Below are 13,863 nucleotides of genomic sequence, written 5' to 3'. Positions count from 1 at the left end.
TTACTTGTACTTCTGATACATACAGTCCTATTCCAATGTATAACTTTCACCTTTACCAAGATTGAATCCTCGAATAAAACATGAGAACCACTTCATATTGATAATCTTAATATAAATAGTTGAACTGGATCAGTGTTTCCTCCAGTAATCTTTACATAGTGTGTGTGATGTTATTTTATAAAAAGAAGGACAGGACGACATATTGAAAAACAGTGGAAGTTGCTTTTATTTCATTCAACAGAGAAACTGCTGCGACATCGGAGTTAAATCACCGAGCAGAAACTAACATTCACACTGAGCCGCTGAAACAATGACTGGCACAGTGGAGCAGTAAGGCTAAAGGACGCCTCAGACACATGCACACACACTCACACTCACTTATGCACACACACACGCCCACACACACAGACGCATTCTCACACACACACACTCAACTTCATTTACATCAGCTATCTTACACCTCTGTGGCCGCTCGGGGCAGCAGCCTTATCACTATCCCTCTCCCTCTAAATGTGGTCAGTCAGAGGTGAGGGGTCAAGGTTCACCTTTATATCAGGTAACCTCTGTTCCCTGCTGTTGCCTTAAACGCAGGGCTATTTCAGGGCTAAGAGGCGACATAACACAGAGACCTTAACCGTTCATCTCTATGGTACATCTCTAAGCAACAGCACCCCCAGTAATAACACTGCGAGGCCATCTGTGGGCCTGGAGGGCGGGGATCAGGGGGCGTTGGGGGAGGTCATGCTCTGGCCATAGGGAGGGCGAGGAGGAGTAGGGCACCGGCCGAGTGGATGATGTGATTGGTCACTTGGTAGAGCGTCGGGTGGGCTCAGAGGCCGTGGGAGGAGGTGGGGGGCCACGGCGGTCTAGGTCTTCGATGTAGAACATGATGAGCTTCCTGCGCTCCTCGGGGACGCACTCCAGAACAAGGTACCGCTTGTCGTTCTGAAGGATCTTCTCCACATCTTTGAGATGCTGCTCTGACTCCTGGATGAGTTTTCGCGACCTGGGGGAGAGGAGGACGTGGGAAAATCAGAAGATGCCCGCAAAAAGGACGGTAGGAAAGTATACTCTACTGTGCATCGTCTCTTTTTGATACTATTCTCTTCTGTCAGACTTTCACAGCCACCTTAATTTGACTCAGAGGTTAAAATTATTATTTTTTTTAAATACAACAACTGAGAAGTGACAAAGGTGACAAGATGTTTGTCAAATGGAGAGATGAAAAGATTAGTCCTTTACTCTGTAAGTGGATAGAGAGAAAACCATATAGAATGTTCCTTATACTCATTTTTCAAGCCTTAAATGTAAAGTTTAGTTGTTTTTCTTTGTCAGTTATGACTCTTTTTAAACTAAATATGTATATAGTCTACAATTAGCAGTTTGATGGCAGGCCAAATGTCAAATGACAGTTTGCAGCACGTCTACAAATATCTAAGAATTTTCCAATCATGTACCAAAGTTATTAAGACAAGAAAAGAAAGAAAATAAGGACAAATTTCCCCAGACATCTGGATAGTTTGTCTTACAATCTGTTTAATATAGTAGAAAAATAAACTAACTGTATCTAAACTAGTGTGAAAATTGTGGACTATGAAAAGTGGAGTTATACGTAGATATTTACGTTATATAACAGGGTCGAATCTCTGTAGGTACAGGAACACAGTGTGTGTTTTGTGTGTTTTTGTGAGTGAACAGACCTGTATGTGATGAACTTTGTCTCCTTCAGCAGGGTTCTGAAGTCAGCTTTGGCTGTGATGTACTTGTCTTTGATGTAGTCTTCAAACTCCCGCTGTCTCTTCTGCAAACAGATCAACACATCACACACCACAACTCTGATCAAATGGATAAAGTGCGTTTCACATGAAACTTTACTAAGCCTTCTTCAACTACCCTCGCTCAGGTCAGAGAACAAACAAGCTTTAAGCCAGGAGTCTTTCTCGACTGTTTCAGAAAGTGTCTGTACTCTTAACATTTTATAATTATAGAAACAAGCAACACACGAGAGAGGTTAAAAGTCTTACTCTGTCACTAGAAGAGAACTTAATACAGCGAGGGTCCTCCTTGATAACCTTCTTCACCTCCTTCCATGTTGTTGTCAGAGTGATCTACAACATGAACAAGAAAATCAGTCAATAATCTTTTAAAATGAATCAGATCAAGTTGAAGCAAGTCAATCAAAAATGTATTAATAAAACACGTTAACAGACATGACATTAAAAATCTAAAAATCTACTACATTATTACCATGCTGGTCTCGTCCAGTAGCTGCCTGAAATGCTCTTTCTTCTTCTTGGCCAGTGCTTCTACGTGTTCGTTAAACAGCTTCTCCTTCTCCTCTCTCTCCAGCAGCGACGCAGACTCCCAGCGATGGTCCTTCCTCAGGTTACGACGCGTGTCTGACCACGTGGCATCTGAAGACCGTACCTGAGCAACGAATAAACAGCAAACACTTTAGTTGAAGAGGAAATTTAAGTATCATTTAATGCTACAGGGGATTAAGGTTTCTGTCAAAAAGTCACATTTATAACAGCGCTATTTACTCGTATTATTATCATCCCTGCAGTCACAGTTGGAGCTGTAATATTCAACTGCAGAGGCTCAGAAGAAAGAGACAACTACAGCCAGAATCAATCGCTTGTGATATAAGAATAAGAATTCAGTAAAAAAGCTGCAATGCATCTCACCATATCAGACATGAGAGCTTTGAAATGCTGAATGGCCTCCTCCCTCTTGTGCTGCTCCCTTTCTCGGTCGATCTCTTTGGTCTGTTCTGATCGGGCCTTCTGAACCTCCCGCTCCCTCTCCCGGAGACTGGCCTCGATGCGAGCCTGCCGCTCCATCTCCCGCTCCTTATCAATGTCCACGTTCTGCGAAAGATGACACACAGTGAAAGCTTTATTTGATGTCAAAATTAAGAGTCATTACATAATATACATGACTTCCAGATCAAGAAATCTCCCATAGATAGTCTGTTTATCGATCACATACTCTCAAACTCTTCTGTGAGGCTTGAAGGAAGTTTGAGTTTGATTTGTGCAGTTGGAATGTATTGCTTATATGGCAATTAAAAACATTGCATAGAATACATTGTTGTCTAATCCTTGAATATAATACAAACTGCCTTTTCTATTTAAATTACATAAAGTATTTTTAGAATCCCATCTTGGCAGAGTGGCACAGAGTTTTTCTCCCACGCTCACAAAACAAACACTTAAGATCATGAAGAGAATAAAGATTGATTGGGCAGGTGTCAAATTAGTGGCTGATTCAATCTCTTACTTGTTATCTAATTTATACCCACATGTTCAGATGTCTGTGGCACATACACACCGAACCCATCATCCATACCTTGGCTTGTTTCTCCATGTACTGTTTGAAAAGTTCCTCTCTGAGCGCGGAGCTCTCCACAGCCTTGTATCGTTGGTCAGTCTCTAACCTCTCCTTCACTTTGCTCCACCGCTGGCCTCCCTCTATGTGCTGCTCGCTCAGGAGATCAAAGAAGTCTTGCTTCACCTGGGAGCAAAACACACACACATCCAAATGTATGAGAAATCTGTGTGAACACCATTCCAACCAGCAACCAGCAAGATTGCAGGACCTGTGCAAATTGTCAATCATGTTCTTTAGCCTAAAAAAACACCATATAGTTGTAGAGATACTCTATATTGATACTTGAGTGCGACTGATACCTTCTCTCCTCTGGACTTGGAGTCCTCTTTCTCTCTTTTCCTCATTGCGGTGATGAATTCTATGAAGATAGCCTCCCTGTCCTTCATCTTCTCTATGGTCTTGAACCGCGGGTCTCGGCCGTGCTTCACTGCAAACTCACTAAACGTTGTTCTGTAAAGAAAATAATACACAAACACTGCAGTTAGAAGTTACTCAGACAATTACATCTTCAGCACAACAACAACAACCAAATCCTTCTTGTGATAAATAATAAGAAATACTTGGCCTGTTCCTTTACCTGGGCCCGAGCTTTGCATCCTCCATCATTCTCCTGAACTCGTCTTTGGCCTGCATCAGCTTGTTCTTCTTCTCCTTTCTCTCTTCCTCTGCTCGCGTCTTCACATACTGATCAAAAACCTGAAGAGGACGTAAGCATAAAACTATGACTGACGGATAAAAAAAAAAAGGCACATGTACAGCTTGAAAGTAATAAGGAGTAACGGTGAGGGAATAGAGAGAACTGAACCTGTTTCCTCTCTTTTGGGTTGAGCAGAAGGTAACGTGGGTCAAACACAATCTTGTGAAGCTCTTTGTCCCAAGTGGAGAACGCAGACACCTACACGTGTGACAGAGAACACTGACATTAGACAGACAGCCTGTGATGGGATCTCCTCAAACATAAGACGGAGAACCTTTGTGTTAAAAATATGTTGTAACATCAGTATAAAGTCTGTTACCCCTCGCTCTAGCAGCATTTCTCTGAACTGGGTCATCCGGGCCTCTAGCGGCACTACAGCTCGTTCTCTGGCAGCTCTGAGCTCTGCCTCCATTGCTGCTTCCTTTTCTGAGTCTGGCTCCTTCACATCTTCCTTCCTGTGAGGGAGGAACCACAAAGAAGAAACCACAAAAAAAGGGCGTTTAGGAAGACTGACGATACAATTTCAGTGGGAGAAGGAGACTCCTGCAGTACTGTTCTAATGAGTACAGAGAAACTCTCATGACTTACTTTCTCTTTTTGGCTTTGGTTGGCTCCTCATCCTGATTCTCTTCAGTAGCAATAGCTAATTCTGGCTCCTCCTTATTGATAGCTGATCACAAAAAACAAAATTAATACTACACACACAGCAACAATTGAAAGGCCACTTGTTCTGTTACTGTAACACGTAGTTGCTTCTAATGAAATGTTACCAACAAAGCAAAAAGATTAAATTCCATCATTCACGATAATCAAATGTTCACTATCATAATCACAGGGCGAGCACACGTGTTTGTCTGCACCTGTCTTCTTGCTGTCCTCCATGCCTCTCTTGTGCGGCGGCTCCTGGATGTGTTTGTCAACATCAGCTCGACCGACCAGCTCCTCGGGCCGGTCCCACATGGACAGCCTCGTTGTTGGGTTGTAGAAGAACACGCGATCATCACCCGTCCAAACCACACACCTGATAGAAAGTGATAGATGATCATGCAGGCACGTACAGTGATGGAGAAAACAGAAGAGAATGAAATACATTAATGCAGATAAGTGAAAAGGAGAAGGTGTTGGCTGTGATGTGATGTGATGTGATGTGATGTGATGTGCGTACCACGGCGTGCCGGGGATCGGGTTGGTGGCTATAGGCCTCGCTTTCTGAGCAGCTTTTTCCTCCTCAGTCATTTCTTCTTCTTTAGGCTCCTTCATCAACAAAACAGACAGTTCTCTCCATTACTATTACATTCATACTGTTCAGCTACATCTAATCATCTTTATTCTTTCATTTTTCGATGGTTTAATTGCTAAAATGTGCGTCTTTCGTTATATACTATACTACACATGCTGGCAATGTTAGCCTGTTGTAAAAGGGTTATATTATTTCTAACACAATAGGATACTTTATTATGGTCATAGCAACACATCATCAAATTTCAAAAATGTTTTAGTTAGTTACACCAATAGTTTTTCTGTGTTCAGCCTGGTAACTGGACTCTTCACATACCTCCTTGTCATTATTAGCGTTTTCTGCTTTGTTCTCCTCATCCTCCATCTCCATGGCCTCGGCCTCCTCCTGAGCCAGACGCTCTTTGATCTTCTCTGCTTCTTTTTCTGAGGACGGAGGAGTAAAAAGTAGCACACAAACACACACTGTGAAGTAACTGCAAGTGGCCAAATGTAGCTCAATAAAAGGAGGCGTCATATTTTCAGCAATGGCTTCATTGTCAGTCAAACCTGCGAGTAGGCGTGAGACAATATGAAAATCAAATTAAACTGACACTAATGTAATTGCAACGCATGATATTATCCCAATAATCATCTAAATATTCTTAAAACTTTCAAATACAAACTGAATCGTCAATCATAAGGTACTCCTGCACTAATAAAGGATAAATAAATAAAGTAAACATACTCAAACACACAGCAATTTCCCTGTTTTTAATTTAGAATTCGTAACATTTACACACAAATCCAATCTAGCTTGTTTTGTGGGGGATATAAACGAGTATACGTCTGGTGGCAGGTTTAGGCAATTCCAAATAAATCAGTAAACCTCTATAAGACTGTACGTCTGTGAGCTAGACGGCTTTATCAAGTCATGTAGTGAGAATATCAATGATTATCTCCATTCACGATTATCTGGTTAATGAAAATTCACCACTATCAACTTATTGTGTGTTTATCATGATCCATGAGAAACAAGTACAGCCAAGTGTTCTTGTGTTTTTGAAATTGCATCTTTTCTGACAAACGAGTGTTGCTGATTTGAAGAAAATCAAAGTGGGTGAAGCTGTTGTGATTAGTGCGACTGGAAACCTAGGTCTAGGAAAGTAGTGCCTACCTTTCTCCACCAGGGCCTGTGGTTTCTCCCAGGTGGACTCCAGTGTTCGATTGTTGTAGTAGTATGTTTTCCCATCAGCTGTTTTGTACTCTGACCACTCGGGAAGCTGCAACGATCCGGCCATGGAGGCTGGAGCTGCCGAGAGAGCCAGCTGTGGGTGCATCATGGAAACTAAAGGCGGACCCATTCCAGGAATCATGCCTGTCATTAGTCAGAGAGGAGAAGGGACAGACCATGATTGGCTGAGTCATCTCTCTGTCCAACAGTAGATGTAGTTGCCTACACATTAGAAAAGGCATTAGGTTATATAATGAATTTGTGAAATATGATTCCCCGGGTACTTGTAATGAAAAACAGGTGTTAGCAAAACCAGAGAGCTCCACAGGCAGAAGAAAACCACTGTCCCTGAAAGCACCTGCCTAGTCATCTATAAGAGTGGATTATTAGATGAGTGAGTGAATAAAAAAAGATTATTATCAAGCCTTCGAGAAACATGGCTGACTGACAACAACCACAGGCCACATACACAAACAAACAAAGCAGTGACCACACACACACACACACACACACACACACAACCATGCCACAAAAGAAGACAACCACATGACCACAACGTGTAGCCCTACATGCTATACTACTGAATCTCTACAGGGCAACAGCAGCTAGCGGAAGAGGAAGTGTCGTAAAAGAAATGTGACCATCTCAACGTGTTTACACTCACTGACCACCAAAATGACTGACCCTAACACCAACAACACAGCCGACCTGACAATTAAGATGCTGATTTATCAAGAGTCCTCTCATTAAACCAGAGCAAACAATTACCTTACCTGACTGTTCCTGAGGACAACACACACGTGAAAAATGAACACTAATGTTTGCACGACGGATTCTTTTATCTTGACTTAGACAAGTTGTCTTTCAAAACATCTTAAAAGTGTGCTGGTGATGAAATAATGTTTCATAAAAACAATAAACTGAACATGTTAAGTCTGTAAGTATAACCCGAAATGAGTTAATAAAAATCAAGATGCATGTTCTGCTTCTGTCTGTTGGAATGGAAATAATTTCACTACTGTACACCGGATGGATCATGTTCACAGCATTCACCACCATGCCACTGTTTGAGGGTTCCCATATATCACATATGACTCATGTGGACATCATTCACTACCATGCCATCTACTGTGGGTCTGAGAGACGAGCGGCTGGGTGTTTACCGTTGGCGCTGGGGCCTGCCTTTACACAGGGTGCACCTACTATCTGCATCATTGCTACACCTGCAAGAACAACGGACAAGCAAGCATCTGGTTGAACACAGGAGGACACTAGACATCAACTACCATGGTGTTTAAGTGTTGTTTAAAGGGATATTCCGGTGTAAGTTTAATCCACAGTTTCACGGTGTGTTAGACTCCCTCTCGAGAGATCAAGTTAGCAGACCGCTAATTTACGGAGTTTTATCAACCTCAGAAACGACCGCACGACAACAATACACTGCAGTAAATGGATCCAAATATAAACCGCCACCAAAAAGCCACAAATAATGCTCAGAACAGCACCAAACTTCAGCAACAGTACAAATAGGGTCTCAGCACATAGTCCGGGGCATCTAACCTCCGCTAGCTTAGCTGGATTTCTACTGAAAAGCTGACTAAATTTACCACTCTTCTGCAGCAGCTTCCTGTTGACGGGAAGTCCCGACGAGTCGATTACCGAGTGCAGTAGAGTTCCGCGGCTCATGGATGAAAATGTATGATTATGACTCCATGGAAAAGCAATCAAAGTTCATATGTGTCTTACCTGCCAGTTTATAACAGTTATTATCGAGAGCGGACAGGGAAAAGAACGGAATTGAGCGTTTCTAACCGCACTCCTAAATCGACTCGTCGGGACTTCCCGTCAACAGGAAGCTGCTGCAGAAGAGTGGTAAATTTAGTCAGCTTTCAGTAGAAATCCAGCTAGGCTAGCGGAGGTTAGATGCCCCGGACTATGTGCTGAGACCCTATTTGTACTGTTGCTGAAGTTTGGTGCTGTTCTGAGCATTATTTGTGGCTTTTTGGTGGCGGTTTATATTTGGATCCATTTACTGCAGTGTATTGTTGTCGTGCGGTCGTTTCTGAGGTTGATAAAACTCCGTAAATTAGCGGTCTGCTAACTTGATCTCTCGAGAGGGAGTCTAACACAGTTTCACGGTGATTTAGACCATGGATTAAACTTACACCGGAATATCCCTTTAAGTGTGTGTGTGTGTGTTTGTGTGTGGCCCCACTCAGACCAACACACGCCTAAATTTACAGGGATTGTGTTTATGTGCCTGTAATGTGTTTTTATAGATGTTATAGAAGAATGAGCACAGTGTACTTTGGGTTTACAGATTAGGATCTATTGAGAGGCCATTACTGGATTAACAATTATAAAATAATACAAAGAGTGAAAGCAAAATGTTGAAAAACCACAAATCTCAACATCAATCATGAAGCTCTCGGTCTGATATTTGTCAGATTAATAACCATCAGTCCTAATCCAGACCTAGCATCCACAAAGAACAAAACAAACTGAGAAACTGAACTACCTGAATGCTTTTTCAATCTATTTAAGTCAAAAGGGACGTAGAGAAAGAAGAAGGGATTAAATAAGATGACAGGGGAGAAAAGCAACATAGAAAAACCCTGAAAGCAAACACAGACGACTAACAGTAGCATTAACATTTAAATTTAAGACACTGCACTCACGACTTGTAGTGTGTGTAGCAGATCTGTGCTGACTGAATTTAATAGCTTTCCACACGCAGGAGATATTTAGTGGCAAGTTGCTACTTGTGACATTTACATGTCTAACCTGTTGGTGAGTGCCACAAAGTAAACAGCAGCTCAAGTTGGACTCTATAAACTAAATATGAGTTTTCACAACTTAACACTTAACACTTAAACAGATAAGAAACATTTTAGCATCAGAGTAATTTAACATCTGGGAGACTCAATCAACGCAAATTAATTGCCAACTAATTAGATTAAGGATAGCTCATTTGAGGTAATTTTTTAAGCAAAAATATAAACATTTGCTGGTTTTATGATTGTACATAAGGAGTGCAACAAAAGCGTGTGATGTCACTTTGGGTCTGAAAAATAGCGATTAGCATTTTCAAACATGTGGAATTAAACAATTAATCATGAAAATAATCAGCAGATTAATCAATAAAAACAGCTGCAGCGATTAATTGATAGTTGTCAAATATTAAATTAATCGTCCACTATTTTAATAATCAATTTTCTGGTCTCTCTCCTCCTCTATGATAGTAAAGTGAATATCTTTAGGTTGTTGATATTTGAGGAAGTCGTCATGGGCTGAACAACTAAACGACCGACCTGCAGTGGAAACACTAATATATTTCTAGGGTGTGAATACAAAATCTGTAAAATCTAAAAAATATATATACATACATTTTTGCTCTATCAGGGACTATTTAGTAGCATAGAGCTGGCAGCTACATCTTGTGGGCTGCTGGTATCTTGCTCTTCGTGTGAGGTTGTTACCTGGTAGAGGGATGTGCATGCCTGGCAGGGGCACCCTGAAGGGTGGCACCATGACAGGGGGGAAGGCAGGTATGGTTGCGGTGGGCTGGGCCACGCTGTGAGGCAGGCCCGCGGGCAGCAGAGGCACGGTCTGCACCGCAGAAACAGGTGATGGCACCGTTGAAACAGTTACTACCGTGACTGGAGACACCGCAACGGCTGAGGTCACTGTGACAGGGTTTAGGTCGGCTACAACAGTGGCTTCATGGGGACAAAAAGACAAAATAACAGGACTTTTAGATTTAAGATAGTTCGTGTGTGTTTGTGTATGTTTTTGTTTGATATAAGACTTTGTCGTTACCTGCAATGGACACAGAGGGGGAAGAGGTGGTGGTGGAGTCTGGACTGGAGCTGAGTGTGCGTGAGGGCGCTGTGGACGGGGCCTGAGTCGGGGAAGCTCCTGCCGCCGTGCTGGCTGTAGTGTTTACACTGCTTGAGCTGCTCGAGGTCACCCCTGCACTTCCCCCCGACCCCGCACCTCCGCCTACAAGTAGAGGGTTGAGTTCAGACTGCTGGATGATCTTCACGCCATCCGGTTTACTCCACGAGGACTCTCTGGTCCTGGCGTTGTAGTAATATGCCTAAGGAGAACAGACAACACTTGTTACTTAGGGACAAACGGTACAAAGAATTTAAAGCTCGACAACAAAGGGATATTTATCATCAACCCCTGTTATCATATCAAACCGTTTAATTATTGTGACAATGGAGAACAGGATAGCAGCCCTGCTATGTGCTCAACTACGCCTTCCAGCTTACCTTTCCCTCTGCCGTCTTGTTCTCTACCCAGATTTCCTCTGTTGGGTTGAGTGCAGGGGTTCCAGATGCAGGAATGGGGGGCATCCCGGGAGGAAACAGCATTCCTGGAGGGGGTGGCAGGTTACCCATGGGAGGGGGAAGGAACGGAGGTCTCTGCAGCAAAAGATAGACATAAAAAGACCCAGCAATCAATTTCCAGACTCTACAGAGCAAGGCTTGGAATATAAATGATCCATTAACAGTCCTTCCTCCCCAGAAGATTTGCCAGTCAGATAAGCAGTCAACTATTTAGCCAGCAGCCAGTGACTCACAGGACCCTCTGAATTCTAATAAGCAAGTTTGGGCATCAATATTTTATCTTTTAAAAGAGACCCACACTGCATCTCAGAATCAATTAAGAGGAAGAGGGGAGCCAAAGTGATTATAAAAGCGTGTTAGTCATACGCTTCATTGATTGTGATTTCTGCCTTGATCTAAAAGGTTAAAACTGCTGTTATTCAAGTCAGAAGACAAAAGCTGTCTTTGAGGTCAATTTCTTTGAATGCTCTGCCAGCAAGAATCAAAAACAAACAGAGGATCATATCTCTGCTAAGAGATTCAACCTGTTCTTTGGATGTTATTCACACACTTGTGCACATTCACCCTCCAGGTATGTAACTAATACTGACCGTAGATTACCTGCATTAGAAGCAATCAGACAACAACAAACAGTTTCAGTTCCAGCATTGTTCCTGTGACATTACAAACGCTGTGGGCAACGACTGCAATACATGACAGAGTGTACAGGTAAGTGGTTCCACATGCTTCACTGATTAAGGCTGAATTATTTCCTGATCCAAGTTATTTTAGTTTCCCCTTCCTTTCTCTGTCCACGATAAACTCTCTCTCCATGGAGGTGACATGTATGGATATAAAGGATTTTTTGACGTGCTGTTGAGTGAAGAGTTTCCTTCACACTTGGTATGTTTTACTGTGGGAGGTTCCAGCCTGTCGAGTATTACAGATAAGTTGAGCCTTGAAGAGATTCCAGACTCCTTTGATAATGATGACTGAGAAACACATCTGACAGTGACTGAGAGTTCCTGCATCGTTTGCCTCCTCTCAGGTGTTTATCGCTGTTTTAAGCTGAAGGACGACGGAGGATCATTGAGTTCATGTTTTTTATTAGATTGACAAGAAGTAAAAGCTCTCCACATCACTCTCCCACATTTGCACGCTTTTTATTTTTCTCTCTTGTTGTTCAGGCGAGTCATCACAATAAGTTTACTAATAAACATACATGAAGCAGGTTTATTCTCCCAAAAGACATGTAGGTTATAGAAATGTTGCCCACTCCTACTCAGAATGAAGATTAAAACATAAATATGACAATTAAGAACTGCTGCACTCTCTGGAGTCAGTCTCATATCGTTTCCTTTCGACCCGACCATGAAGAAGCTAACACAGAGCATGCATTATGTAAAGTCAGTATCAGCCACATTAAGGAGCAGTCATGTTGAAAAGTGGTTGGTGGATTGCTTCTTTTGAACAGATGGCTCATACATCAACAGACTTATTTTCGTCTTTGTACGTCTCTCTATAATTGCTGTGTAGCATATCACCGCAGGCAGAGTTAAAATAGTTCAGCCCTGCAGATACATAAAGAAAAACTTTATATGAGATTTGGAAACAGTCACCTGTAGATGCGGAGGTCCCATGGGTGGTGGCATGCCTCCTGGTGGTGGGATGGGCGGCATGTTGGGGTCAAAAGGCGGCCGTGCAAATGGGGGTCGTGGCGGGGGTCCCCTCATCATCCCAAAAGGAGGTGGCGGTGGCCGAAGGAGTGGAGGTGGGCCCCGTAACACCGGGGTCTGGGCGGGCACAGGTGCGGGTGCAGGGGCGGGCGCAGGGCCGCGGAACCGCACTGCCTGCTGCGCCATTCTGGTAAACAAATAAACAACATCATGTTACAACCAGCGCTAAACTGTATGATACGACCACCTTCATGAATAAAAACATGCCACAGTGTGATCACAGTACTGAATAAAAAGGACGCATCACATTAACCACAAGTTGTGTTCTTGAATGACACAACAACAGTATCTGCATGATGACAGCAAAGTTTAATGAAGTCTCTTTCACCTGAAATTCTCAAGAAGCATAGTTTAGATATCATTCACCAAACTTGTCCTCCATGATGTTATAAAGGCGCAATATAACAAAAATAACATTATGTGGTTCTGTGCTCACTGATCCAGACAGACTGTGCTGACGTTAGATATTTTCTATAGAGGAAGGTGCAGAGTATGTACTGTTGTCTGCCACATCGCTGCAGAAATACGTTCTTGAAGATGCAATAACAGTGACGTGATGATGTGTTTGTAGCGGAGCCTCTGGGTGTAGCAGCACATCATGCAGATCTTTAGTGCTTAATATTCCACATTCTAAATGTTCAATGTGGAATCTATTGGTCGTGTAAGGTACATATTCTAGTAACTAATCATTTCAAACATTCAGTCTCTGCACCTCGTGTATTTTAAACATGGGCAGAAGAAATCACACGGGATGAACGGAGTTGGGTTCCCCTGACTACTAATGAATGTAGCATAGCTGAGCTAGCTAGCAGTTGTAGCAATAACATTAATGCACGGAAAACTAGAGACAAGAGCTGTGTGTGAACACACACATGGGTCCAGGTGAAGAAGACAGCCCTGTGGAAGAGGAGATCACCTGCCTGTGTTTGATCTGACCACCTGTGTTTACCGCGTGCCACGAGCGGAGATCACAGCCGAGCCGCTTGGCAACACAGGCTAGTTAGCTAGAAGCTAGTTAGCTAGCGTGGCTACATTCACAAGTAAACCCGCTGTTTATCACAAGCTCTCCACCGAAAAACAACGCCGACAAACTCAATACAAAATGCCAACTCGTGCTCAAACGTGCACCTTGTTTCTACACCTTATCCGCTGTTATCTGACCTGTTTTCGCTGAACCCGATAGTCTCGCTCTCTGCCTGGTCCGCCATTACAGGAAAATGTAAGCACTCTCTTCCTGGAAACGCCCCTAAGTGG

At 42.8% G+C, this 13,863-nt stretch overlaps 1 protein-coding gene across 2 annotated transcripts; it reads right to left on the bottom strand.

The window, feature by feature from the left end:
* Positions 1-202: 202 nt before the first annotated feature.
* On the bottom strand, positions 203-13,840 carry LOC115594472 (transcription elongation regulator 1-like). Of its 2 annotated transcripts, XM_030438561.1 has the most exons (21): positions 13,771-13,840; positions 12,493-12,736; positions 10,817-10,969; positions 10,359-10,638; positions 10,019-10,258; positions 7,703-7,762; positions 6,483-6,683; positions 5,646-5,752; positions 5,256-5,344; positions 4,951-5,111; positions 4,679-4,760; positions 4,410-4,545; positions 4,199-4,288; positions 3,971-4,089; positions 3,693-3,843; positions 3,352-3,516; positions 2,688-2,870; positions 2,248-2,427; positions 2,025-2,108; positions 1,701-1,801; positions 203-1,006 (listed from the first exon to the last, which is right to left on the bottom strand). In XM_030438561.1, exons 1-21 carry the CDS (start codon positions 13,815-13,817, stop codon positions 805-807), a joined length of 3,075 nt encoding a protein of 1,024 aa, XP_030294421.1. In that variant the 5' UTR covers positions 13,818-13,840; the 3' UTR covers positions 203-804. The 2 variants fall into 2 exon arrangements, with proteins under 2 accessions (XP_030294421.1, XP_030294422.1); XM_030438562.1 differs by lacking the exon at positions 7,703-7,762.
* Between the last annotated feature and the right edge of the window lie 23 nt (positions 13,841-13,863).

The sequence above is a fragment of the Sparus aurata genome, chromosome 13, assembly GCF_900880675.1.
Source record: "Sparus aurata chromosome 13, fSpaAur1.1, whole genome shotgun sequence".
In the NCBI taxonomy this organism is placed as follows: Eukaryota; Metazoa; Chordata; class Actinopteri; order Spariformes; family Sparidae; genus Sparus; species Sparus aurata.
This window is presented reverse-complemented; position numbering and strand designations above follow the sequence as displayed.

Excerpts from the sequence above, each read along its gene's own strand:
- LOC115594472 (XM_030438561.1), bottom strand. The coding sequence starts at position 13,817 with ATGGCGGACCAGGCAGAGAGCGAGACTATCGGGTTCAGCGAAAACAG. Across the intron at positions 3,844-3,970 it reads GATGCAAAGCTCGGGCCCAG|AACAACGTTTAGTGAGTTTG; the intron begins GTAAAGGAACAG and ends TTTTCTTTACAG. Across the intron at positions 3,517-3,692 it reads CCAAGTCCAGAGGAGAGAAG|GTGAAGCAAGACTTCTTTGA; the intron begins GTATCAGTCGCA and ends TTTTGCTCCCAG.